At 41.9% G+C, this 24,075-nt stretch overlaps 1 protein-coding gene across 2 annotated transcripts in view; it reads left to right on the forward strand.

Moving 5' to 3' along the window:
- LOC122540385 (multiple epidermal growth factor-like domains protein 6) overlaps nucleotides 1-24,075 on the forward strand; it is a 430,729-nt gene that overhangs the window by 400,179 nt on the left and 6,475 nt on the right. For both annotated transcript variants that reach the window (XM_043676046.1, XM_043676049.1), the window contains exons 25-37: nucleotides 953-1,081; nucleotides 1,647-1,775; nucleotides 3,056-3,184; nucleotides 6,029-6,157; nucleotides 9,140-9,268; nucleotides 10,477-10,608; nucleotides 11,214-11,342; nucleotides 11,740-11,868; nucleotides 12,573-12,701; nucleotides 15,191-15,319; nucleotides 21,044-21,172; nucleotides 21,961-22,089; nucleotides 23,232-23,360. In XM_043676046.1, coding sequence (XP_043531981.1) covers nucleotides 953-1,081; nucleotides 1,647-1,775; nucleotides 3,056-3,184; nucleotides 6,029-6,157; nucleotides 9,140-9,268; nucleotides 10,477-10,608; nucleotides 11,214-11,342; nucleotides 11,740-11,868; nucleotides 12,573-12,701; nucleotides 15,191-15,319; nucleotides 21,044-21,172; nucleotides 21,961-22,089; nucleotides 23,232-23,360 — 1,680 coding nt within the window. The remainder of the gene's footprint in view (nucleotides 1-952; nucleotides 1,082-1,646; nucleotides 1,776-3,055; nucleotides 3,185-6,028; nucleotides 6,158-9,139; nucleotides 9,269-10,476; nucleotides 10,609-11,213; nucleotides 11,343-11,739; nucleotides 11,869-12,572; nucleotides 12,702-15,190; nucleotides 15,320-21,043; nucleotides 21,173-21,960; nucleotides 22,090-23,231; nucleotides 23,361-24,075) is intronic.

Consider the following 24,075-nt stretch of genomic DNA (forward strand, 5'->3'; position numbering starts at 1 on the left):
GAAAGGTGAAGCAGCACTAGTGAACTTCAGAGGGCAATTAGTAATCAGCAAGGATGGGATTCAGTCATGATTAGAGCCAGATCCGAGGTGGGAATCACGGGTTTTCTTCACAAATTAAGTTTTATAACAATTCGAAAAGTCACTTTTACTGACACCACCATTTTATTTCTGTTCTTCTAACTCAAATTCTCAAGCTGTCTTATGGCATTCCTTCTCTCATTCCCTGGATTGCTAATAGCCCAGCAAACAGAGGTCCGTTAGTTCAATTGGTTGGACAACTGGTTTACAATGCAGAGTACGGTCAACAGTAAAGGTTTGATCACTGAGGTTCTCCTTCTCAACCACTACCCTCACCTGAGGTGTGGCGACCCTCAGGTTAAACCAACACCAGACATCTCTCTCTATTGAGATAGCAGCCCTGTGGCCCAGTAGGAATATGATAACTTTACCTTTTAATAGCCCAGTAACATTACCATTATACTCCCATTCCCCTGTATAATTCTATGAGGCTTAAACCAACTTGAATCATTCAAACATTGGTGACCATTCTTTGAGGTGCTCAGACATTAGGAACTAGAATTCCTTCCCGTAAACTATGCACATCCTTAAAGCCTACCCCTTTGACAAAGCCTTTGTTCACTTGCCATAATATTTCATTTTTAAAAATTCTCTTGTGGGGAGTAGGTCTCGCTGACTGGGCCAGAATTTATTGCACAACTCTAGTTGCCCTTGAGAGGGTGGTGGTGAGGTGCTTTATTGAACCTTCTTGAACAAACATGAGTGTTTGTGACTCACAGTGAAATTATTCAATCCTGGCAAATTTTTGGAGATCTACTTACTATGTTAACAATGCTATGTAAATGCTGGTTGGTATTAAGCTGAGCTAAAGTTTTGTGTGCTCGATAGTACATTTTCATCCTTTGTCCTTCGTGTTCTTTCTTTGTTTCTGCAGCATGCCCAGAACATTCATTTGGGGAGAACTGCAGCCAGTCTTGTCATTGTCTAAATGGTGCCAGCTGTGATCATGTGACCGGTCAGTGCAGCTGTCTTCCTGGCTGGACGGGAACCACATGTCAGAGAGGTACATTCTGCTTCACACTACAACCACACAGCCACCTCCCTTTGAAACAGACCACAATAAACATAGGCATGCTCTAAAGTTCCACAGCTTCCCAGAGACCTGCAGAGCTACCCCTCCCTACTTCTCTTCATCAGCCTCCTCTTTTCTTCCTTCTCTGTTTCTCACCGTCCCCTCCCCCTCTGTCCCAACCTCATTCTCTTTGCCTCCTCACTCGCACTATTAGCGTAGGTGTGACAAACCTCCAGGGAAACATCTACTAAAGTTAGAAAGCCTTCACTCAAACCCCATTAGTTTTGTGTAACCAAATGGATGGCATTGCAATGTTCAGAGACCTCAATTATTGTCTGTGTATGTTGGAGAACTTCAAAGTTTACATATACATCAATTGTGATATACCTTTTGCAGGAAATCTATTTCCTGTTTTTTTTAATGTACTGAAGACTATCTCGACCCAATGGTGTTTTTGGACTGATTTGAGAGCTCACTAAAATTTAGTCTGATGCACAGCATCTTTGAGATAAATATAACATCCATATCTAAAGACCGTTTTTAAAACCTTTCCCAGCATGTTCAGCCGGTTTCTATGGTGCCAATTGCTTGCAAAGGTGCATCTGTCGTAATGGTGGAACATGTGATCATGTGACTGGTCACTGTACATGCCCATTAGGATGGACGGGAGTAGCGTGTGAGCTGGGTAAGTAGTGAAAATGAACAAACACTGTTCTTGCTTTGCTTATCTTTACTGTTTGGGTTATGGATGGTTCTGTGGTATGTTTAAAAAGACAAAAAAATGCTGTTATGTATTAAACTGTCCTAAAGTAATGCACAGCCAATATAATACTTCTGATACATAGATAGTATTATAATGTTACTATAAGCAATTTTATAAGTGCTTGTTCAGGAGTACAGAACTTGAATATTGCTGGAAAAGGACTCATTTTGTCGAGGCTTTTTTTCAGGACATTCTGTCTGTCACACAGATGAGTAATGTGGTTTATGAATTTCATTGCCAGTATGATGCTGGCTGTATATTCCAAGGACTTGTAGTTTATATTAAACAGCATGTCCCTTTGGCTATTTGCAACGAGCAGGGTACTAGCTGTAGCCAACCAGCATGTGTTTGGAAAACCCAAACACAGTGTCTAATATTAGATGAGATTCTCCGATTGGATAATGATTGCTAAATAATTTTCAGTAAGCTAAGAATTACGATGACAACCAATGTAAACCTGTCAATCAGACTTGCAGCATGGTGCATTTGTGTGTACTAGAATATATATATATCAGGAAGAAAGAAATAGCATGTGCATGTATTGCACCTGCTTTAACTCAACAAAAAAAATGATAAAAAACAAAAGAACTGCAGACAGTGTAAATCAGAATCAAAAACAGAAAGTGCTGGAAAAGCTCAGCAGGTGTGACAGCATCTGTGAAGAGAAATCAGAGTGAATGTTTTGGGTTGAGTGACCCTTCCTCAGAACGAAATATGATCATCATTCTCTGGTTCATCTTGGAGGATTTGTCATCTAACTGGTGCATTCTCCATGGTAACATCTCGACCAATCAGAATCCACTAGCTAACGAATCAGCATTATTTTCTCATACAGTTAAAAAAAGGTTTTCCCTTTACATTGGTGTTTCTTGCAAGATGAGTGCAAAATGAAAAGCTTCAACAAAATGGGTCTTTTATCAGCAAGACAAACAGTTTCGTTGTTAGTGGCAATTTACAATGAGTTGACAATAAGATAGCCTGTTTATAGATATGTTGTTTGGTGAGAATACTAGGAACTATTCATTTGCTGTTCTTCAAATCTTGCCATATTGGATCCTTTACACTCGTGAAGCTTGAATTTGACTTTGACGGATACAAATAACGTGATTAATTTCTGGTTTGAGGATCAACTGATTTGTGATTTAGCCCTCAGTGGCTAACTAACTTATCGATGTATGGTAACCTACTCTTGATCTTAACAGAATGTACTCCCGGAAAGTATGGTCTGGACTGCCAACTGCTGTGTGACTGCCTGAACGGGGGGCTGTGTGATCGTCAGAGTGGGAACTGTACCTGCCAGCCAGGGTGGTTAGGTGACAAATGTGAAACCCGTGAGTAACATTTGAGTACATCAGCCAGTGGGGGAACACTTTGGAGGCAGTTTCAGCAGCCAATCAATTCTTTCGTTCTCGGTGTATGGGCCTTGCTGGCAAAGCTTCCATTTATTGACCATCCCTAAGATGGTGGGCTACCTTATTTCTTGTCACAGTTTTATATAACTGAATGACGTACTAGATCACTTTGGACCGCAGTTAAGTGTCAATTGCATTGGGATGTGAGGCTGGAGTTGCATGTAAGCCAGACTAGGTAAAGACAACAGATTTCCTTACGTAAAAGAGATTTGCGAAAATGTAGGATTTTTACAACATAGTCACATTTTTGAGTTCAAATTCTCAAACTGCTTTGATGAGATTTAATCTCATTTTTAAAAATTAATTCATGGGGTGTGGACATCACTAGTTGAGCCAGCATTTATTGCCCATCCCTAGATGACCTTGAGAAGTTGGATGGTGAGTGTATTTTGAACCACCCGAAGTCCATTTGATTTAAGTAGATCTACAACGTTATGATACAGGTTCCTTAATTTTAACCCAGTGACACTGAAGGCATGTGTCCAGGTCTTGCTGCATTTGGATTCAATGACTGAGGAATCATGAACAATGTTAGAAATGACCTAATCATCAATGAACATCTCCGCTTCTGACTTGGTGATGGAGAACAGGTCAGTACTCAAGCAGCTGAAGATGGTTGGGATAAGGACATTATTCTGCAGAACTTCTGCAGAGATGTCTTGAAGCTAAGATGACTGACTTCCAACAGTTATGACCATTTTCCTTTATGACAGGTATGACTCCAACTAGCATAGAGTTTTCCCCATGATTCCCATTCAGTACAGTTTTGCTCGGGCTCCTCAATGCCACACTTGATTAAATATGACTTTGATGCCAAAGGTAGTCATTCTCACCTCACCTCTGGAATTCAATTTTTTGTCCAAGTTTGAAATAAGGCTGTAATGAGGTCAGGGATTGAGTGACCCTGGCAGAATCCAACCCTGACCATGTTATTGTTAAGCAAGTCTTGCATGATAGCACAGTTAATGACAGATTTCATCACTTTACTGATGATTGAGAGTAGACTGGTGTAGCAGTACTTGGCTGAGTTGGATTTGTCCTGTTTTTTGAGTATAGGGCATAACCTGGGCAATTTTATACATTGTTAGATATTTTTACAAGTTTACAGAATTTGTTAAATTCACTAGGTTGAGGCTATCTCAATTCTCTTTTATTTTTCTCATTTTTGGGTTGGAACTGTGAGAGCCAATTGAGATTTGAACCTGGAAAGTTCTTTAAAAAAGAGGAGACAACAGAACACTAATGTCTGCTGTTGGGCACTGGCCTGGAAAGATATTGTGGGCTAATTACTGCTTTAAGTAACTGTAGATGATTGGACGCCAAGATTTTTTATGCTCAGGGATTGATAGTTGATTGGGAGTTAAATTGGTCAATCAAAGGAGGACTGCTGCTGGTCAACCAATCACAGAGAATGTTGGAAAAAAAAAGAGAAAAAACAAGGAATCAACTTTGTTTTAGTCAGCAGGCAATTTTATTTTAGAAGCTGCCGACTGGCAGTTACAAAACTAAACAATTTTAAAACATAGGTGTGTATATGAGTAAAAGGATTTTGCCTCAAAGCATGAGTTAGCCTAAGTTTCATACGAATTATAAAATCATGACTGTCTGTGTTGAGTTTGCACATTCTCCCTGTGTCTGCGTGGGTTTCCTCCGGGTACTCCGGTTTCCTCCCACAATCCAAAGATGTGCAGGTTAGGTGAATTGGCCATGGTAAATTGCCCGTAGTGTTAGGTGCAGGGGTAAGAGTAGGGGAATGGATCTGGGTGGGTTGCTCTTCGGAGGGTCAGTGTGGGCTTGGTGGGCCAAAGGGCCTGTTTCCACACTGTAGGGAATCTAATCTTGTCATTTGACTGGGGCGATGTAGTATTGTTCCCTCACAGAAAGTGTTTGCAACTAATCACAGGCAACAAGAATATAATTTAATTCCTCATTCTCTTGATTAAGTCAGAATGATTAATTATTGAAAAATACCTCAATCAATGTTGGTGTCATTTTAAAAAGTTAAACCAGAACTAAAAGTTAAAATTACGATTAAGCTCATCTCTCAATTAGTATGAGTTGTAGATGTTCCTAAACCTTCCTCTCTTGTCGGTTTTGTGCTCTGTATCTCCTCCCTATTTTTGGAATTGAAGAAATATTCACCTCCTTGCCACCTCATGAAGAAGGATGGGTAGGAAAGTCCATTAAAGACTTTCTTGACTTACTAGCAATAAACACTTTTAAGCGGTCAGTGCGCAGTTATTTAAGAATCTCAACTCACCACTGCCTCAGTTACTGGTTATGATGTGGAGGAGCCAGTGTTGGTCTGGGATGGACAAAGTTAAAAATCACACAACACCAGGTTATAGTCCAACAGGTTTATTTGAAAGTACTGCTCCTTCATCAGGTAGCTGTGGAACAGGATCATAAGATACAGAATATATGTCTTATGATCCTGTTCCACAGCCACCTGATGGAGGAGCAGCGCTCCGAAAGCTAGTACTTCCAAATAAATCTGGCATTGTGTGATTTTTAACCCAGTTACTGGCAACAGAGGCCATCTTATGGCAAGGTGGGACTCTATTGTTTAAGTTTGCAATAGAATGAGAAGCTTTATAGTCAGCTCTTAAGCTGATTTGCTTGTGACCTGGCAAGCTTTCTCAGTCATGGGGACAGTGAATAAATTACCACAGAACTCAATTTGACCTGCAAATTGCAGTTTTGCCTGTTTATTGTTGGGACTCCTGTCTGACACCAGCCCCTACCTGTTTCCCTGTATGACAGCTTGTCCCACGGGTACTTATGGAGAGTTCTGTGAGGAATATTGCAACTGTGAGCATGGAGCATCATGTCACCATGTGACAGGAAACTGCCAGTGCACCAGGGGATGGAGAGGGAGACGATGCGAGAAAGGTCAGTGAATTGATCAATGTAAAAATCATGTCCAGAATTTCATAATTCAGTCTCATAACCTTGATTTTAACATTCCTTCTCCATTTTAGGTCCTAGTACAAATGTACAAACTGATTGTGGCCAGTACTTGACCTACTATAACCTTTGGCTCCCTTTTTAATCCTATAAACTGCTGTATCTAACAATTTATCCCACCCTATCCTATCTACGTACTTTTACAATTACCTTCTGCCCTCTTCACAACTTAGTCTCCTATCTGTCTTCGTGCCATGAGTAAATTTAACAACTGTACATTTTCTCCTCTGAACTAAGTCAGTGACATAAGTTGTAAATAGTTGAGATCCCAGCACTGATCTCTGTTGCACTTTGCCAATTCAAACAATGGCCTACTTTCCTGATGAAGGGCTTTTGCCCGAAACGTCGATTTTCCTGCTCCTCGGATGCTGCCTGACCTGCTGCGTTTTTCCACCACCACTTCAATCTTGACTCTAATCTCCAGTATCTGCTGTACCCATTTTTGTCTAATTAGGTCTATTGTCTGCTTCCAAGTAACCAATTAGCTAACCAATCCTCTGTCCATGCTAATATGTTACTCTGCGTACCATGAGTTCTTTTCCTGTGTCATAACTCCATTATGGCACCTTATCAAATGCCCTTCGGAAATTTAAATATATTACACCTGCAGGTTCCTCTTTGTCTGTAATGCTTATTACTTCCTTAATTCTAATAAATTCATCAAACATAGTTTCTCTTTCACAAAATCACATTGATGCTGCCGATTGCATTATTCTCTAAGTGCCCTGTTATAATCCCTCTAAAACTGATTTTATCATTTTGCCTGTACTAAATGTTAGACTAACTGGCTTGAAGTTTACTATTTTCCTCCTTTCAAGAATAGTGGAATTAGTTTTCATATTTTCCAATCTGATAAGACCTTCTGGGAATCTAGAGAATTTTGGAAAATTACAACTATGAGAATAGGGTAGACCTGGATTTGATTGGTCTGATGAGCTTATTGTAAAAGTGTGGACCATTTAATAGTCTTTTCGTGGGATGTTTGGTCAAGGGTATGACAAACATTGGATAGGATTCTTGATTTCCATGTCTGTTTTCTGTTCACCAATTTCACATGTTCTTGGGGTATTGAGTATAAGAGCTGGCAAGTCATGTCAAAATTGTACAAGACATTGGTTCGGCTGCATTTAGAATACTGTGTACAGTTCTGGGTGCCACATTACCAAAACGCTTTGGAGAGGGTGCAGAGAAGATTTACAAGGATGTTGCCTGGTATGGAACGTGCTAGCTATGAAGAGAGGTTGAGTAGATTAGGTTTATTTTCATTATAAAAAAGGAGATTGAGGGGGGACCTGATTGAGGTTTACAAAATCATGAAGGCTATAGACAGGGTGGATAGAGACAAGTTTTTTCCCAGGGTGAAGGATTCAATAATGAGAGGTCACACTTTCAAGCTGAGAGGTGGAAAGTTTATGGGGGATACACATGGCAAGTACTTTACACAGAGGATGGTGGGTGTCTGAAATGCGTTGCCAGCAGAGGTGGTAGAGGCAGGCACAGTAGATTCATTTAAGATGCGCCTGGACAGATGCATGAGTATGTGGGGAGCAGAGCGATACAGATGCTTAGGAATTGGGTGGCAGGTTTAGACAGTATATTTGAATCGGCTCAGGCTTGGAGGGCCGAAGGGCCTGTTCTTGGCTGTAAACTTTCCTTGTTCTTTGTTCTTTGAAGATTATAATCAGGAATGTGCCATTGTTACATCTTCCTCTTATGATGCTTTTCTAGGACCTCATATCCATAGAAATCCTTACTATAACAGCTGAGCTTTCATCATCACCAGCACTTCAGGTGATGCTCCCATTTAAATGGCAGCTCCCAAAATCAGACTGAATCCCCAATAACTCAAACCTCTGGCCTTGTTCACAGCTGTGCACAAATTAGGATTCTCCAATTAACAATTCTCCCCTAATTAGAGTCAAACGCTTTCTGGAGTACATCATAATGACCTCCACTGTCACCTCCAAAATTTGGAAACAACTTCCTGTCTGATTGATGTTGACAGGTTAAAGCTACTGAGTAATATTTATTTGCAGGAGGAATAATAACCAGAAGCGACATTATCCAGGAAAGATCTACAAGTGGCACCAGACGTAAAATTAGTCCACAGGTGGTTGATATATTCTTTTTCTGATCAATGCTTATTACAGACTTTTCACTGAAAATTCTTGAAGGTATAGTTTGCAACAAGAACTCACAAGGAAACAAACACTTTAACATCTTTCCCCTGTTCGTATGTGTTAATGGGAATCATGGGATTTCATTCTTGAGTTACAAGGGTGTCCTTTATTGAGACAAATGCAAACCTTGGAAGCATGATCCACACCAAACACACTTTACAATGAACCGTGTATTAATGGTCCAGGAAATTGGCCTCACCTCACATCTTTCCAGTGATGGTCCATCTGTTCTTGCCATCACAACCTCATTGCGACCAAACTGCACTCTGGGAAATCGCATTGTGAATGAGGTGAACCATGACTATCGGATGGCCACAGAGTTAAGGGTTAGTCCACCAAGCTACTCCAGGAACACAGCTAGGTTGAATTATAGTTCTATTCTTTAGTTCCATTACTGTCACTGACTGAAATCACTTAAAGGCAGATAGTAGTTTTTTTCAGGTTGCCTCAATCTTACTTTCCTTGTATTTTAAGAAAAGCCCAAGCCTATTAGGCTAATGATTAGTTATTACTGTTCCTGGTTCTGGATACCCTGTGATTTTGGCGCAATGGACTGTCTAATTAATATGAAATTATATGGGACTTGCTGCCAGATAATTTGCCAACCTAATCTTGACTTGGTCTTTCGCCCAAATAACTGAGTTTGTCCATTATCCATGTACTCAACTCAACAACCTCCTATTAGTCTTGTAGCTGATGTTAATCCTCATTTCGCCTTCTCCTCTAGCTTGTTGGCCTGGCTACTATGGTGACGATTGTGTGCAGCGGTGTAACTGTTCCCCCAACACCCCCTGCAACCATGTGACAGGTGAATGTGGCTGCCCTCCAGGATTTACAGGCAATGGGTGTGAACAGAGTAAGTACTTCATGACATTTGTCTTCATCACGCTCATAATAATCATCAGGAATAAAATTGTGGAAAACCTGAATTAAAACTGACTCATGTCTCAAAGAAAAGCATCAGTTGAAGCATTATTCTTCCTTTGACACTACATCAAAATATAATTGGTTCCATTACGAGTAAACGAGAGGCTGGTATTGATTAAGTCTCTGAAGATGCCCTTAATCAGTTTACCTCAAATTACCAAGAGGTACAATGACTGTTATGTAAGAAGCAGATACACACAGCAAGATCCCACAAGCAATGATGAGATGAATAACCACTTAATTTGCTTTTGATGATGTTCATTAAGGAAATAGTGTAAAACAAAATACCAGCAACCCTCTGCTTATCTTCCAATGGTGTTGTGGTACACAGAGTATCTGCTCCTGCAGGCAGAGACACTTAGCCGAAACACAGCATCTTCGACAGTACACCGATACATCATTAGGTCCTGGAGCAGGGCTTGAACCCACAAACTTCTGATTCGGGGAAAACCCAACATGCATATTCCATTTATTCGTTATAAAACATCACAGGAGTATTAGACAAGATTTTACAGTTGAAAAGTATGGCGCTGGAAAAGCACAGCAGATCTGGCAGCATCCGAACAGCGTGCTTTTCCAGTGTCACACTTTTTGACTCTGACTCTCCAGCATCTGCAGTCCTCACTTTCTCCAGACAAAATTTTACAGCCAGGCATAAGGAGAAATGACCAAAAGCTTGGTCAATAAAGACTTGGGGATGAAAGGGTTATGATAACGCCAGAGTGACACAGCGGCAGTTGGAGCATACCTGCTGGAACAACAAGTGTATGGATGCTGTAAATTGCTGATTGAAAGCCCAATCCAAATTGCTGACCTGCAATATCTGACTCAGATGCTGACTCACCAGCTGTGCCTTTCCAGAAGGAGTCATTGAGGCATACAGTGCAGAAAAGGCCCTTTGGCTCACTGAGCCTTCACTAACATAACTACCATTAAAGGCATTCTAATTACAATTTCCTGCACGTATCCCACATCCTTGAATGTTATGATATTTCAAGTGCTCATATAGAGTCAAATAGCATTGACTACATAGCTTTATCAGTCTTCTTGCAGATTTCTACCTATCATTTTTTCTCTTTTTTTGCTTGTCTTTCCAGTTAACCTTTCACACATTTTATCTGTTGTCTCTTTCATTAGCCTGCCTCCCGGGTACTTATGGACAGAACTGTAACCAGGTGTGCCAGTGTTCAGCTCAAAACCAACAGTGCCACCCAGTGAGTGGAGAATGCATCTGTGCACTTGGTTACCATGGAGACAACTGCAACCTGAGTGAGTTTTGCTTAACTTGATTGACCTGTATGATCCACAGGTAGTCACTGCACCTTAGGCAGCAGTCAAGATAAACTGTAAAGCAAGACTGACTGAATCCTTTGAGTGGCTCAGTAGATAGCTGTGCTTCCTTATGTGATATCAGTTGCATGGCCTTGCATTCAATCCCCTAACTGTTGATCTGAGCAGCAATGAAAAGGAAAGAACTTGTATTCTTATAGCACATTACATATCCTCAGAATCCCCCTAAATGCTTGACTGCCATATCAAGGACTTTGCCTGACATGTAGTCATTGTTTTAATGTAGGGATGTGGCAGCCAATTGGCTGACAGCAAGGTGCCGCAAGATGCAAAAGGGTGATGGAAACTGATTCAATAATAATCCTCATAAGGAAATTGGGTAAATATTTGAAAAGGAAAAATATTGAGGGTTATGAAGAATGGGCAGGATGGAATGGAACTAATGAATAAAGCTCTAAGAGCTAGTACAGCCACAATGGGCTGTGGAGAAAAGCCCATGAAAGGTGAATAAGTGATTCCCTGGCAGGGTGGACAGGTCTCTGATTAACTTGTGATGTTCTGTTTCTTCTCTAATCCCCTAAAAGGATGTCCAGATGGGAGGTACGGATCCAACTGCGCCCAGCTGTGTCAATGTTTGAACAGAGGCCTGTGCGAAACAGTGACTGGGACATGTATCTGTCCACCTGGGTATGTCGGAGCTGACTGTAATCAGAGTAAGTGAACAGCAACATGAGGAGGACTCAGTTATTGAAGGGTGTGGATCTACATTAGAGGGCTGGGGTCGAGTGCATTATGTCCAACCCTCAACTGAATTGGGACAGAAGACTTTAAAACATTATCAATAAAATAAAATCCATCCTCTGTGCCTGCAGGTGAAAACAAAATCCACATCATGTCTTGGAGATAAATATTTGAAAAAGTAATGATCTTAAATTATGTGAAGAAGCAATAGAGGAATGGGATTATGTAGATATCTATTGCAGAAAGTGAGCATGAAAACAGTCGTTGAATGGTCTCTGTCTATGCTCTGAATTTGCTTGATTCTGTCTGCTCTGGTTTCGGAGAAGACCAGTGACCTTGGGTTAACACTACGTCTCCTTTTACCCCCAGCCTGTCCCACTGGATACTACGGGATGGATTGCTCTGCAGCCTGTTCCTGTGGTGAAGGTGCAAAGTGTGACCACGTGACTGGAAGATGTATCTGTCCAGCAGGCAGGATTGGTTCCCAGTGCCAACATGGTGAGTAACATATTGTCCCGAGTCTGAGTGATGGGCCCTTGCTACTCGCTGTCATGATATCTGGCAATCTGTCTTAGGAGGGCAGGTAATTTCAACAGGGAAACAACAATCTAGTTTAGTATCGGAGCTGGATGGGGCTGGACTTCAGAGTTTTCAAACCCAAGATTTAAAGTAAAGTTTTGCATGTGTGTTACAACATCAGCAAAACTACTCATGAAGTCCGCATGCATGCGTGTGAATCTCTGTCCCTGGTTTCAGTCATTTGTGAGGCCTCCTTGGTAATATGTTTTTGATGGAAGTAGGATGTCCTATTGGTTCACAGATTCCACAGAGGGCATTGGATGGTTAGTTGGATAGAAATAGGGAAAAAGGCAGGAGATTTGCACTCAGTAATAGAACTGGTACAGACATGATGGGCTGAATGGTTTTCATCTACACTGTAACAGTTCTTTCATTCTGTGATTCAAAGCAAAGATAATTAATGGTCTGAGAAAGGTCTAACAGCATTTCTTGACAAATGATCTGATGGAAGAATTGTAGGAGATGATCACCAGCCTATATTACCTGTGGAACAAATATATTGTGACATCCACATTTTGTCTGTCCTCACCAGACCTTAAGGTTCTTAGCTCTAATCTCATTCTCTTTGTCGCACGTTGATATTGAAATGTGTTTGGTAGGTAACCACTATTTTGTATATTCAGTGTGTCCTAAAGGCAGGTTCGGTCAGGGATGCCAATATATCTGTACGTGCAAGAATGGAGGATTGTGCAACCCAGTTGACGGTTCGTGTTCCTGTGGTCTAGGCTGGACTGGGGCCCTATGTGGACAAGGTGAGCACATCGTACATTCACCAGAAGCTTAAAATTCACAAGGAATGGCTTTTACCTCCAATAAATTAATACGGAGTAGGAGAAGATCAAGAAAATTCACAGAATAAGAGACAGAATTTTTAGAAAGATCAACTTAAGCATTGGAAGACAGGTACAGAGGTAGACTATTCAATCCCTTGAGGCTGAGGTACAGAGCACAGCACAAGAGTGTGTAGTGCTGGAAAAGCACAGCAGTTCATGCAGCATCCGAGGAGCAGAAGAATCGACATTTCGGGCAGGAGCCCTTCATCCAACACCACACACTCTCGACTCTGATCTCCAGCATCTGCAGTCCTCACTTTCTCCTGCAGAGCACAGCCTCTCTGACACTGCAGCACTCCCGACATTGCAGCACTCCTGACACTGCAGCACTCCCTCAGTACGCTATTGGAGCATCCACCTAAATTATTTGCTTAAGTTTCTTGAGTAGCGCTTGAGCTTACGAACTTTTGACTCAGGTGAGAATGTTACCAATAGCCAAGGCTGACATCTTAACTTGATAAATTATAATAAAACAAAGCAGAAAACATTGAGACATGGATAAGACAAAGGGAGAACGAGGGAGCCACTGACAGAGTATTAGGGCTACGCTGTTCAGCAGGGATATTGAGAAGCACCTGCAGACAATGAGCAGTAAATATTTGGAACTCTCTTCCACAAATGGCAGTGGATGCTAGATTAGTTGTTAATTTTAAATCTGCGATAGATACATTTTTGTTAAGCAAAGGAATTAAGGAATACAGGACAAAGGCAGGTATGCAGAGGTAGGCCATAGTTCAGCCATGATCTTATTGGATGGCAGAACAGGCTCGATGGGTTGAATGGCCTATACCTGTTCCTGTGTTCCCATGTAGATAGAAACAGAGGCAAAGACAATGAGAAAGATAGAGAGAAAACAGGATGAAAAATGTAGCAGAAAGACAAACTAGGTAAAGTGTGCAATTATTTTAACTATTATGAGTTGTTGTCCTGTGACATTTCTTGTCATTGTTGTTTTTGAGCCCATTGCCTGACTCCTGCCACAACTCTTTGGCATGGTGCACTGGAAATCAAGGCCCATTACTGCTGGAGTCATACAAGTGTGAAAGGATTTATTCAAACTATCCAAAATCCCCAGTGTATCTGACTGATGAACTCCAATTAACAGAAAACACTGATCACATTCTGTACATTACAAGTAAGCAGTTATTTATTCAAAATGCTTTTGACCGATGACAGAAAAGAAGGACAGATTACTATTTAACTATCTATAACTTAAACAAAGGGCCTTTAAAAATCCATTCTCTTAGAAACAGACACACAAAAATAGACAAAACACAAATATTAAGGGTTGAGAACAAACAAAGAAATATCAGTGATATTGATGTCTGACACCAATCTGGACAGTGGGCATTGATGAGGTGTTTTCCTTGAATTCCTTCCATTTGTTTTTGACTTTTTGATGAGGCGACAGGGTTATTGACATAATGATTCTCAACCTTTTATTCTCCACTTGAAGATTTGTATTTTCAAGTCCCCAGCTTATCCAGCTTCTTCTTATAGCTCAAATCGTCCTTTCCCAGCAACATCCTGGTAAATCTTTTCTGAACCCTCTCCAGCTTAATAATATCCTTCCTATAACAGGGCGACCAGAACTGGATACAGTACTCCAGAAGAGGCCTCAACATTGTCCTGGGAAACTTCAACATGACCACCTTTTTAGAGGACATTGGACATTGTGGGTAGTAGGGATCCTAAGGCTATGTTCTGAAAGTGGTCTTCTGTTTTTACTTTCAAGAAATTAGCTAGTTGCTCAAGACTTTATTTTACTTCTCCACTCACGACAGGATGAGAGAGAGGTGTTTTCTGATTCACAGGCTGGATATTCCTGCTGTTTTCTCCAAACACTAAACCACTTGCCCATGAGCCAATCCAGAAATTGTTCCTGTGCTAAGTACTCCTGCCTGCACATACAACTGGTCATGTTGAAAATCCAATCAAAATCAGTGACTGGACAAAAACTGCTCCTGGACACACACCTCCAGAGCCTGTCCAGCATTCTCCCCCACTGCTTGTATAAGCCAACATTGAGCATACAACGCACAGTAAGTTCCAGTAACTCATTCTTTTAAAACTTGCGACATCTTCTTTCACAGTCCCTTGGTTTAAAAGAAGTATTTTTTTCCCATTTCTAAGTCTACAATCCAAAAAAATAAAAATGGCTTGACTCTCTGCATATGCTTATAAGTTGTTACATCTCTAAATCTTCCCAGTTCTGACTACAGGTTATTGACCTGAAATATTGTCTGTTTTTCTCTGCGCAGATGAGACTTCCCAGAACTTTACATTTTAATTGAAGATTTCTAGTATCAGCAGTATTTTGATTACTGTTATTGTAACTCGTGTTGATGATTCTGATTGAGGCAGAGTTCACAGAAACAGCATTCCCAGTTTGGTTTTATCTTTTCCAGAGTGTCCCCTTGGGAAATTTGGTGCAAACTGCCAGCTGGACTGTGCATGCCAAAATAATGGCACCTGTAATCGGGTAACCGGATACTGCCAGTGTGCCAGAGGGTACTACGGGAACAACTGTGAGCATGGTGAGTTAGTAGGAATCTTTTATAGACTCATAGAGTCATACAGCATGAAAACAGATCCTTTGGTCCAACTAGTCCGTGCTGCTATAATCCCAACTTAAACTAGTCCCACCTGCCTACATTTCACCCATATCCTTCCAAACATTTCTTATTTATGTACTTATTCAAATGTCTTTTAAACATTGTAACTGTACCCGCATCCACCACTTCCTCTGGAAGTTCATTCTACACACGAAGCACTCCCTGTGTCCCTCATGTCTTTTTAAAATCTTTCTGCTCTCACCTTAAAAATATGCCTCCTCGGCTTGAAATCCCACCCTAGGGAAGAGACGCCTGCCATTCACCTTTTATATACCCCTCATGATTTTATAAACCTCTATAACGTCATCCCTCAGCTTCCTACCCTCCAGTGAAAAAAAAAGTCCCAACTTATCCAGCCTCTTCTTAAAGCTCAAATCGTCCATTCCCGACAACATCCTGGTAATTCTTTGCTGAACCCTCTCCAGCTGAATCATATCTATCGTATAACAGGGCGACCAGAACTGGATACACTACTCCAGAAGAGGCCTCAACATTGTCCTGTATAACTTCAACCAGGTGGCCCAACACCTTTTAAGAGGACACTGGACATTTGTGGGTAGTAGGGATCCTAAAGGCAGAAATTACTTTTTATTATTTCTTCTTGGGTTTCTGAGCATCCCCGGCAAGACCAGCATTTACTGAACATCTCTCCAATGCAGAAAATGGCATCGTCCTTCTTAAGCACTGCCGATGCTTTGTCACAATTGAGTAGTTTTCCATGACTATTTCTGAGGTCAGTTAATAATCGACCACATCGTTGTGTATTCTATGACATGTATTGGACAAACTAAATCGCGTCAGCAGGTTGCCCTCCATGAAGGGATCTGAGTGAATCAGTTTACGATAACCTTACAGCTTCTGAGTCAATTTCACAGACACCAACATTTTGATTTCCAAGAACAGAATTCAAATTCTTTAACCACCCTGGTGAGATTACTAGATCAATAGGAGAAAGTGAGGGCTGCAGATGCTGGAGATCAGAGCTGATAATGTGTTGCTGGAAAAGCGCAGCAGGTCAGGCAGCATCCAAGGAGCTGGAGAATCGACGTTTCGGGCATGAGCCCTTCTTCAGGATTCCTGAAGAAGGGCTCATGCCCGAAACGTCGATTCTCCTGCTCCTTGGATGCTGCCTGACCTGCTGTGCTTTTCCAGCAACACATTTTCAGTACTAGATCAATAACCTTACCAGCACATTACCACCATTGGCCGGGAGGTGATGGCCGAACGGTATTGTCACTGGACTGTCAATCCAGAGACCCAGATAATGTTCTGGGTACCCGGGTTACAATCCTGCCATGGGAGATGGTAGAATTTGAATTCAATAAAAAAATCTGAAACTAAGAGGCTAATGATGACCACAAATCTATTGTTGATTGTTGGAAAAAACCATCTGGTTCACTAATGTCCTTAAGGGAAGGAAACTGCTCTCCTTACCTGGTCTTGGCTACAGACCCACAGCAATGTGGTTGACTCTTAATTGCCCTCTAGGCAATTAGGGATGGGCAATAAATGCTGTCTAACCAGTGATACCCTCATTCTGCGAATAATGTTTTTAAAAAATAATTACTATATCCATAACTGTATAAAATTGTTAAACGAGTCCATCGGGCCTACTTTCCCACTTGAGTATCTAATTCAATTTGAGCTTGGGGACGGCTCTTGAAGAAAAGGCCAGTTGGAAAAATCCTGAGAGTGGAAGCAAGTTAGGAAAGAGTGTGAAGGGACTCCATATGCTAAGTTGAAGAGAGGAAGATGAATATTGGTCATGGTGTAGATTGTGTTTGGGAGTAGAGTGGTGAATGAATATGATATGGTTAGGCTGAGCAGGAACTTGAGGGATGTTCTGTGAAAAGACTTGCATTTATAGGTTTTAATGTTCTGCATGCAATTGGAGTGAAAGTGGACTGCGGGAATAGTAAGAAGGATTTAGTGAACTCTTTTAAGGATTCAAGAATAGGGCCCACAAAAGGAAGGTCGGGTCGGAAACCAAATAATTTAAGTTAAAAATCACACAACACCAGGTTATACCCAACCGACCGACAACTAGAAAACTGAATCACATCTTTACTCAAAAAACTTCAGAAATCTGAAGAAATAAATAAGACCGACTTCCAAAAAATGAAACCAGACGGATCCAACACACCACGCTCCCACAGATTACCCAAAATTCACAAACCAGGAGCCCCCCCTCAGACCCATAGTCTCGCTACCTGTAACACCAACTTACAGATTAGACAAGGAGCTACAGCAAAGATTAAAACACTCAGTAGAAGACTCTCACCACTCCATCCACTCCACCCAAGAATTCCTGTACACCATCAAAGACACCAAAATAGAAGAGGATGAAATAATGGTCTCCTTTGATGTAACAGCCCTGTTCACATCCATCAATATTAAGCTGGCCAAGGAAACACTGACTATACTATTGGAAGACCCAAAGACACATACACCAACACCAACTTCATCAGCAAGGACAGTACCGTCAAGGTAGTGGACCTATGCCTTACCACCCACTTCACCTTCAACAACAAAACCACAGACAAACCAATGGAACACCCATGGGATCTCCGATATCAGGGTTCGTAGCAGAGGCAGTAATACAGAGACCCAAACAAACAGCTCTGCCAACTATCCAACCCAGACTTTGGGTCCGCTATGTGGATGATACCTTTGTCATCACTAAATGAAACAAATTAGAGGAAAACTTTCAAGACTATCAATAATACCCTGACTGGCATAAAATGTACTAAAGAGGAGGAAAACAACAACAAACTGCCATTCCCAGATGTTGCAGTAGAGAGAACAGCCAATGGGGAACTTCAAACTACAGGAAAACAACACATACAGACCAAATACTGAACTTCAGAATCAATCACCCCAACACCCACAAATGAAGCTACATGAGAACATTACTTCAATGAGCCACCACACACTGCAGCACAGAGGAACTATGCAGAGCAGAGGAATATCACCTATACAGTACATTCAAAAAGGACAGGTACCCAATGGGCACAGTCTGCCAATTTCTCAACAAAATACCCAAACAAGCAGATAAAACACATCAAGAAACCCTAGCCACTCTACCCTACATCAAAGACATCTCGGAAATGACTGCCAGATTACTCAAACCCTTTGGCATCATGGTAGCCCACAAACCCACCAACACACTAAAACAGCAGCTACTGAACTTGAAAGACCCCATACAGATAACAAGCAAAACTAATGTCATTTACAAAATACCTTGTAAGAACCATAACAAACACTACATTGGACAAACAGGCAGAGAATTAGCCACCAAGACACATGAACATCAACTAGCCACAAAAAGACATGACCCACTTCATCAAGTGGTTGTGAGGAGCAGTGCTTCGAAAGCTAGTGCTTCCAAATAAATTTGTGGACTATAACCTGGTGTTGTTTGACTGTTAACTTTTTATACCCCAGTTCAATACCAGCACCTCCAATTCAAATAATTTAACACTTGTACTGAAATTGCTGGAGAAACCCACCTGGTCTGGTCCTGGACCCGAAGTGTTCACTCTGTTACCTTCTCCACAGACACTGCCAAATGCTTTTGCAGCATTTTCTGTGTTTTTTTTTCAGATTGCTAACGTCCACAGTTCCTTGTTTCATTTTGCTTGAAATGGATGTGAGCGGTGGAAGGGCGATTATCAAATGAAGGGATATCATGGTGGGACTCATGTCTGAGGATATGCTCATAAAGTATTCAAACACGTCATGAGCCGGTACTGGCACAGTGGGTTGAATGGCCTCCAGTGCTGGATGATTCTGTGGCATGGGTAGCATGTAGAATGGGAACTCCATGTTAAAGGGGGATTGGAATAATTCCCGATACTGCAAGAGCTTAGAAGTTTTGTAATCGGGAAAAGTTGAACAAGAGTTAGATTAGATCCTGAATGTGGCCTTGACCATTGCTGACTGACAGTTTGAGTGGCCTCAGTTATGATAACCTCCGTCATATCAGGGTGTAACATTACATTCATTGTACAATATCGCCACCTGCTGCTGGGTTTTACATTCGCGGACGATTTACTCATTAACTTTCAGCTCAATGATGACAATTTGTTACTTAAATTTGGCATTTCTTGTGTGAACCAAAATGTCTAGAAATTGAACTAAGGAATTTTTAAAACACTTTTATTTTGAGGACTAAGATCTGTATGCCATGCTGATGCTGGGAATACAGCTATAATGGTAAGGAATGACACAGTTTCTGATGCAGAAACCGAACAGGATACCAGTAAGGCTTCCACATATTCTTCTTATAATAGTTCTTTTACATCCACGTGAGAGAGCTTTAGTTTAATGTCTCTTCCTGAAAATATTGCAGTACTTCTTCAGTTCTGATGGGCTGAGAGATCTGGGAGTGCAGATCCATTGTGCCCTGAAGGTTGCTGCACAGAGGTGGACAGAGTGGTCAAGAAGGCATATAGTATGCTTGCCTTCATCGGACGGGGTATTGAGTATAAGAGCTGGCAAGTCATGTTAAAATTGTACAAGACATTGGTTCGGCTGCATTTAGAATACTGTGTACAGTTCTGCCAGGGTGAAGCATTCAATAACGAGAGGTCATGATTTCAAGGTGAGAGGTGGAAAGTTTAAGGGGGCTACACACGGTAAGTACTTCACACAGAGGGTGGTGGGCATTTGGAACGTGTTGCCAGCAGAGGTGGTAGAGGTAGGCATGGTAGATTCATTTAAGATGTGTCTGGACAGATGCATGAGTAAGTGGGAGCAGAGGGACACAGATGCTTAGGAATTGACTGACAGGTTTAGACAGTATATTTGGATCAGCTCAGGCTTGGAGGGCCGAAGGGCCTATTCCTGGGTTGTAAATTTTCTTTGTTCTTTGTTCTGCACATGTTGTATCAGCTGGATTTTGTGTCAAGTCTCTGGAATGTACTTGAACCAAGGTTGTGGAGGCTGAACTGTGAACCATGGCTGACCCACTCGAGATCACCGTTTCCTTGCCTTCTGTAGCCAGAAGATTGCCAAATGAATCACCTGCATTATTTTCTGAAGCATGTCTATGATTCAACAGGTTTAATTGGAAGCACTAGCTTTCGGAGCGCTGCTCCTTCATCAGGGAGTTGTGGAGTACACAATTGTAAGGCACAGAATTTAGAGCAAAAGTTTACAGTGTGATGTAACTGAAATTATACATTGAAAAATACCTTGACTGTCTGCTGAGTCTTTCATCTGTTCGAATACCATGATAGTTTCACTTCTTTCATGGTACCATGGCATTCGAACAGATGAAAAACTCAGCAGACAATCAAGGTATTTTTCAATGTATAATTTCAGTTACATCACACTGTAAACCTTTGCTCTAAATTCTGTGCCTGACAATCGTTCTCCACAACCACCTGATGAAGGAGCGTCGCTCCGAAAGCTAGTGTACTTCCAATTAAACCTGTTGGACTATAACCTGGTGTTGTGTGATTTTTAACTTTGTACACCCCAGTCCAACACCGGCATCTCCAAATCAAGTCTATGATTGGTGGCCTCATGCACTCGGAGAGACAGGTAGTGGTTGAGACACACTACAGGCACAACATTTGCTTGGCTTGCAATATTTTGCTTTATGTTTTTGGAGCTGTTTGGAATGTTGGTTTATTTTTACAGCGTGCCCCCTTGGATTTCATGGACCAAACTGTCAGCATTTGTGTGACTGCAGAAACAAAGCAGCCTGTCACCCTGTAACTGGCCAATGCCTGTGTTCGGCTGGTTACCATGGAGACTACTGTGAGAAAGGTAACCATTCTAATAAAACATTCTGTACAGTTTATGGCAGCACTAATGTCTGCACCCCTACCAGCCCTGCTAGCCCTCCAAATTACCAGGCCTGGGAGCAGGCTGTTCAGCTCCTGCAGACATCAATAGACAATAGGTGCAGGAGTAAGCCATTCTGCCCTTCAAGCCTGCACCACCATTCATTATGATCATGGCTGATCATCCTCAATCAGTATCCTGTTCCTGCCTTATCTCCATAACCCTTGATTCCACTATCCTTGAGAGAGCTCTATCCAATTCTTTCTTAAATGAATCCAGAGACTGGGCCACCACAGCCCTCTGGGGCAGAGCATTCCACACAGCCACCACTCTCTGGGTGAAGAAGTTTCTCCTCATCTCTGTCCTAAATGCCTACCCCTTATTTTTAAGCTGTGTCCTTAGGTTCGGTATCCACTATGACCATTCGTGAACAGGCCTGAGAAACTACGTGGACAATACTGTCCTAAACACTCCGCTTTTTTGTGGACCTGGAGCTTTGCAGAGGGCTGCTCTTAATGCTATTAGTTCACTGACAATGAGTTAAGCCTTCATGATCAGCCTATCTGAGCAACCTGAGACACACAAGAAGCAAACGTAAAGCCTAAGATTCACATCGATCGCCTTAATTGGATTGATGTTGCCTGTGCCAAGGTGGTTTCCTGCCCACAAGGGCTATGGAACAGTAGGGGGGACTGGGACTATTCATGAACACCATTGCCTGCACTGAAGTGAATTGGACTGTTATTTTCTTTCTCCCCGGGTTGCTGTAGAATGTGAGGAAGGGCAGTACGGGGAGCAATGTCAGCAGAAGTGTGACTGCGAGGGAGGTGCACCTTGTGAAGCAACTACAGGAAAATGCCTCTGTCCGCCAGGGAAAACCGGTAGGAGGTGTGATGTTGGTAAGTACTGTGCAGGACTCTGTGTCAAAGCATTCCAGGCTCAGCACTCTGTATAATCACTCTTTAATCCCCTTGACCATTTTTAATAGGTCCTCACTGACTGCTCTGAGGACATAGTCTTTGCTCTGTTAAAATTCTTCAGAATTCAAAGCAAAAATCTCCATTAAATCTCCCTTCAGCAAGCTCTTCTGCAGAAGATGTAGCTGCAGTTTCTGCAATCTTTCTTCACCAATGTGTAAGGTCTCATGAAAAGGTAAGTGCTGGTGTCGTACAATCAGGATTCTTTACAAAAAAAAACGCTTAACACTGGACAGATCTGTAAGACAACAAGAAATAGGAACAGTCATTCAGCCCCTCATGCCTTCCCCACTATCAATAGGATCATGGCTGATCCAACATTCCTCACATCCATTTCCTGCATTTTCCCCATAGCAGTTGATTTCCTGATTAATCAAGAATCTATCACAACCTTAAAATATAACAAGGACTCTTCTCCCACAGCTCTCTGTGACAAGGTGTTCCAAAGACCCTCACTCTGAGAAAAGACATTACTTCTCATTTCAGTTTCAAATTGGTGCCCCTTTATTCAGAGACTATACTGTCAGGTCCTAGACTCTCCCACGAGGGAAACCATTTTCCCAACTCTCTCAAGCCCCTTAAGAATCCTCTCATTCTCCTGAACACTAATGAGTAAAATCCCAAACCTTCGCGCGTAAGACAGTGTGTGTGCGTGAGGGAGAGAGAAAAATGGTTGAAGAGGTTGAGCCTTAAGCAAAGACTCAAGGTTGGACAGCTGTCTGAAACTTGAAACTCAATCTCGAGGACACTGCTGTGTGCACCCTGGAGAAAAATCACAGAAAAGGTTTTTTTTTTGTCATTTTCCTTGAATGTTTTTTCTTTACTAGTTATAAAAATATTGAAAATAAGAAAATAGTTATTTGGTTAAGTCAAGCATCATCCAGTTGGGTGATGACATTTTGTTTTGTTTTCTGATTGGCATAGAAAGGTACTAAGTCACAAGGGGAGGCTGACTAATGACTGGAATGTGTGAGGCAAGTCGTGTAATGAAACCTCTGGACAAACACAACTGACAACCGTAACACATTGTAGTTAATGAGTAATTCATTCCTTGTTCTCCTCAGATTGTCAAACTAATCGTTATGGCCCCAGCTGCTCTTTGAACTGCAGATGTTCCAATAATGCTCGCTGTGACTCCCGGAACGGACACTGCACCTGCTTGTATGGTTGGACTGGGCCTACCTGTGAAGAAGGTAAAAATGTTTCCTCTCATTCTAAAGCTAAGTCCATTCCTTCATTATTTGTCTGCTGGCTGAGACAAAGAAGCAGGAACTAATCTGGGACCAGACAGAATCTTTAATTTTATCTGAGGAGGAACCACTTTCAGACTGGGCTGGTACAGGAATTCATCTCCATCCCAGGAACAGGAATGGGTTGTTCAACCCCTTCAGCCAGGGTTTAGTTAGATTGTGTTGGAAATGGCAGAGGAATTAAATGGGTACTTCAGATCTGTGTTCACTGGGGAAGACACAAGCAATCTCCCTGAGGTAACAGTGGCTGAAGGACCTGAACTTAAGGGAATTTATATTTGCCAGGATTTGGTGTTGGAGAGACTGTTAGGTCTGAAGGTTAATAAGTCTCCGGGGCCTGATGGTCTACATCCCAGGGTACTGAAGGAGGTGGCTCAGGAAATCGTGGATGCGTTGGTGATTATCTGCCAGAGTTCAATAGATTCGGGGTCGGGGTGCTAGGCCTTTTCTCATTAGAACGGCGAAGGATGAGGGGTGACTTGATAGAGGTTTATAAGATGATCAGAGGAATAGAGTAGACAGTCAGAAATGTTTTCCCCGGGTACAACAGAGTGTTACAAGGGGACATAAATTTAAGGTGAAGGGTGGAAGGTATTGGGGAGATGTCAGGGGTGGGTTCTTTACCCAGAGAGTGGTGGGGGCATGGAATGCGCTGCCT

Source organism: Chiloscyllium plagiosum, chromosome 34, assembly GCF_004010195.1.
Source record: "Chiloscyllium plagiosum isolate BGI_BamShark_2017 chromosome 34, ASM401019v2, whole genome shotgun sequence".
NCBI lineage: Eukaryota > Metazoa > Chordata > Chondrichthyes > Orectolobiformes > Hemiscylliidae > Chiloscyllium > Chiloscyllium plagiosum.